The 3,592-nt window shown below is 43.7% G+C and overlaps 1 protein-coding gene across 1 annotated transcript in view; it reads right to left on the reverse strand.

Moving 5' to 3' along the window:
- Positions 1-371: 371 nt before the first annotated feature.
- The window catches only part of sostdc1a (sclerostin domain containing 1a), a 441,057-nt gene continuing 437,836 nt past the window's right edge, over positions 372-3,592 (reverse strand). Inside the window, exon 2 of the mRNA XM_024258413.2 lies at positions 372-1,727. Coding sequence (XP_024114181.1) covers positions 1,282-1,727 — 446 coding nt within the window. The 3' untranslated portion in view covers positions 372-1,281. The remainder of the gene's footprint in view (positions 1,728-3,592) is intronic.

Here is a 3,592-nt window from a genome sequence, read left to right on the forward strand (position 1 = left end):
TTTTTTACCTGCATTAAACAGTTTTGAGGTAAAAATAAAATTTTAAAGTAAACACAATGTTCATGGTTTAAAAGCATCAAAAATGTACCACCCCCCCTCCTCCCCCATGTCACCAGTTTGTCATTTATTGTATTTGTCTGTGCTAAAAATACTTCTTATACCTGCAAATTTAAACTTTACAATCTGCATTGCGAAATCAGGAAGTCATTGTTGATTGTTTAAGGTGATCACCACAACACTAGGGGGGCATTGCAGCAGAAGCTGAAAGTTCCAGGGATTCTAGTGTTAAATTAAGTGCCATACTTAATTTCTAACTCAACTTTATACCAATTTTTTTAACCAGGCATCATAGTCAAGCATTCAATGGAAAACTATGCAATAAAAAGATTTATTTATTTCATATAAAGTTGTTACAGGAATGATAAATGAACTGGATCTGAATATCCGACGTGTTTCCTCTGAAAATATATTACATCATACACTATAAATCTTACAAAAGTAAATCTTTTCCACATGATCCGTCTTCAGCATTTAATATCTGTACAGGTATTTACACAGGATTGGTTTGGGGTGTTGCAGGTTCTTGTTGGCTGCAGATCTCTGTCACCACGCAGAATGCATTTACGAAAAAGTCCTGCAGATGGGACTGCACAGATGGGACCACGTAAATGGAACCATGCAGACGGGACCACGTATATGGAACCATGCAGATGGGACTGCGCAGATGGGACCACGTAAATGGAACCATGCAGACGGGACCACGTATACGGAACCATGCAGATGGGACTGCGCAGATGGGACTGTGCAGATGGGACCACATAAATGGAACCATGCAGACGGGACCACGTATATGGAACCATGCAGACGGGACTGCGCAGACGGGACTGCGCAGACGGGACTGTGCAGATGGGATTGCGCAGACTGGACCACATAAATGGAACCATGCATACGGGACTGCGCAGACGAGACTTTGTAGATGGGACCGTGCAGACTGCACTACGCAGATGGGACCACGTATATGGAACCATGCAGACAGGATCACGCAGATGGGACTGGGCAGATGGGATCACACAGACTGCACCACGCAGATGGAACTGCGCAGACGGGACCAAGCACCTCCACAGAGCTTCAGTCTGTAAACCATTTTTCACATTGCTATACAACATGGATTCGATTGTCAGAAAGACTTCTCGTTCAGAGTCTGGGTGACGGCGTGAGAATGTATCAGAAATAATCCACAACAGCAAACTCTGGACGCCCCAGAGACTCCCCCCGCCCCCCTCATGGTTCCGTGTCGTGCCAGTTCTCACTCGTCCGGCTCTTGCCCAGCCTTCTTTTGCTCTTGGACTTGTGTTTGTGCAGAAGCTTTGGCGGTCCCGCGGCGGGCTCCTCAAACTTGCCGCCCGACTCGTTGTGCTGCCGCGAGTACCTCTTGCACCTGCAGGAGGTAACCACGGTGATTTTGTAGGTTCTGCTGGTGCCGTCCTGGCACTGCAGCTGAATGCGCTGGGTGCGGGTCTTGTCGTTGACGCAGCGCCAGTCGTGGTTTCCACTCCGACGCGCCCAGTACCTCCTACCGCGAGCTCCGCCGATCCAGTTCTCAAACATCTGGGCGGGCAGACACTCGCCTGCGCAGACCAGCTCCTTGATGGGGTTGATGCTGGTGCAGTGGCCGTCTGAGATGTACTTTGTGGATCTCAGCTCTCTGCAGCCGACTTGGCTCTGCTCTGCGGACAGACAAAGTGTTAAATGCAGCTTAGAGCCCTCGACTCTCCTATAGTTTACAGCCTTTGGCGAGGCGGGAACACAAGAAGCAGAGGAACGCCGTGACCTCGCCAAAAAGGCACCGCAGTAAGGATTAGCAGGAAGGGCCGTTGCACTTTCCTCCTGCAGGCTACAAGCACAGTAACCCAAGACCGCCTCCATTCACGCCGCTCGGTGACAGCTCTGGATGAATGGAGAGGCCGTGGACTTCCTGTCCCTCCACCCCCCACCTCATCCATCACCGTCAGGCGTGGAGGAGCATCAGCAGGAAAACGCCTCGTCTGCTTTGTTCTGCAGTCAGGCGTGCAGCCGGAGCTGCTACAACTGAGAAAGTCTCAGCGCTAAAGCAACGTTTCTTATCAGTTTATGCAGAGTTTAGCCTAATAAAGTTTAACCCTTTAACACCTTAAACACTAAATCTTTAACATACTGTAACTTTTCATCTGTTAACATGATCATTCCAGTAGATTGTGAAGGAGAAAAGCGGCTCGTCGAGCCGCTTTTCTCCTTCACAATCTACTGGAATCATCGTGTTACGGTTGAGTTACATCAAATTAAAGAACATAAAGACTGAAGCTTATGTTGTTAATTGAAGTCCAGCTCTGCAGCTACAATCACACCACCATCGGAATCTTACCTTTAAACGACTATTTCTAATGAAACGTTTATGGAAACTCATGTTCGTCCATCACTACACACATTTTTAAGACAGTTGGGCTCTATTTACAAAACGCGTCTATTGAACATGTTCAAATTTGAATTATTTGCACTGAAATTCCCTTTTCTCAGCTTCAGAATCCACTGGAATTGCGTTAATTGTGTTATTTTGCCGTCGCCAGAAATTTCCTCAGTGTTAAAGGGTTAAACCTGAATGGAGAGTTGAATTTTCAACCCCCAAAACGTCAAATGTTCAGATTTATTTCAGATTTTTGTTGCACTGCTTTTATTTTTTTACAATTAAAACAACCAAACAAAAAGATTTACTGCAAAATATCTTCAAATGGACAAAACCTTTTATAAATTAAGACAAAAGTACATTATTATTTAAATAGTTTTGGGGAATACAAATGCAGAGAATGTCCTTGTGCAGCAAACAATTGTATTACAATGATTTAAAAAATGTGATGAACAAAAACAGGTGTTAGGAGCCCTAAAATGGATCAACTGTCTGAATCCTAACAGCTCCTCTGATGTTTGAGAGGGCAGAGAAGACAAAACGGTTAAAAGATAACTCTGGTTCTGTTCAGGACAAAATATTCACATCACAGGAGAGGAAACCTCAGACCTCAGGGAGGAAAATAATCTGCTTTTTAACACGGAATAGTCCAAGAAAAATAGTTAAATTAGAGAAATCAAACTAGGACGTCTGTTAAAGTTATGGGGAAAATAAAATGATTTGTTCAGCTACAGAACCTGAGGAGGAAAAGTCGAAACTGATTTTAAATGTTAATTAATTCAGTGTTCTAATTGGACAGGAAGCAGAAAGCTGGCAGAACCGGGTCAGAACCAAACAGGCTGCAGCTGTTTTGCAGAATGTGATCCAAGAAGAACCCACAGTGACATCACTGAAACAAAAATATCTGAAATGTTTTATTTGGTCGATTTGGTTTGTAGTATTTTTAACATCATTTTATTTTTAATTAAAATGGGTCTGGATCTTTATGGGTTAAGTCTGGTGATGCTTCACCTGAACTCACATGATCCTGATCCAGATTTTTAGTTTTTGAAAGTTTAAATATCGTCTTCCTGTAAAGTTCTTGTGTTTGACTGGAGCAAAAAACTGTCCAACATTTATATTTGTACTTTATTGTTTTAAATCACTTCATTC

Source organism: Oryzias melastigma, linkage group LG16 (genome assembly GCF_002922805.2).
Source record: "Oryzias melastigma strain HK-1 linkage group LG16, ASM292280v2, whole genome shotgun sequence".
NCBI lineage: Eukaryota > Metazoa > Chordata > Actinopteri > Beloniformes > Adrianichthyidae > Oryzias > Oryzias melastigma.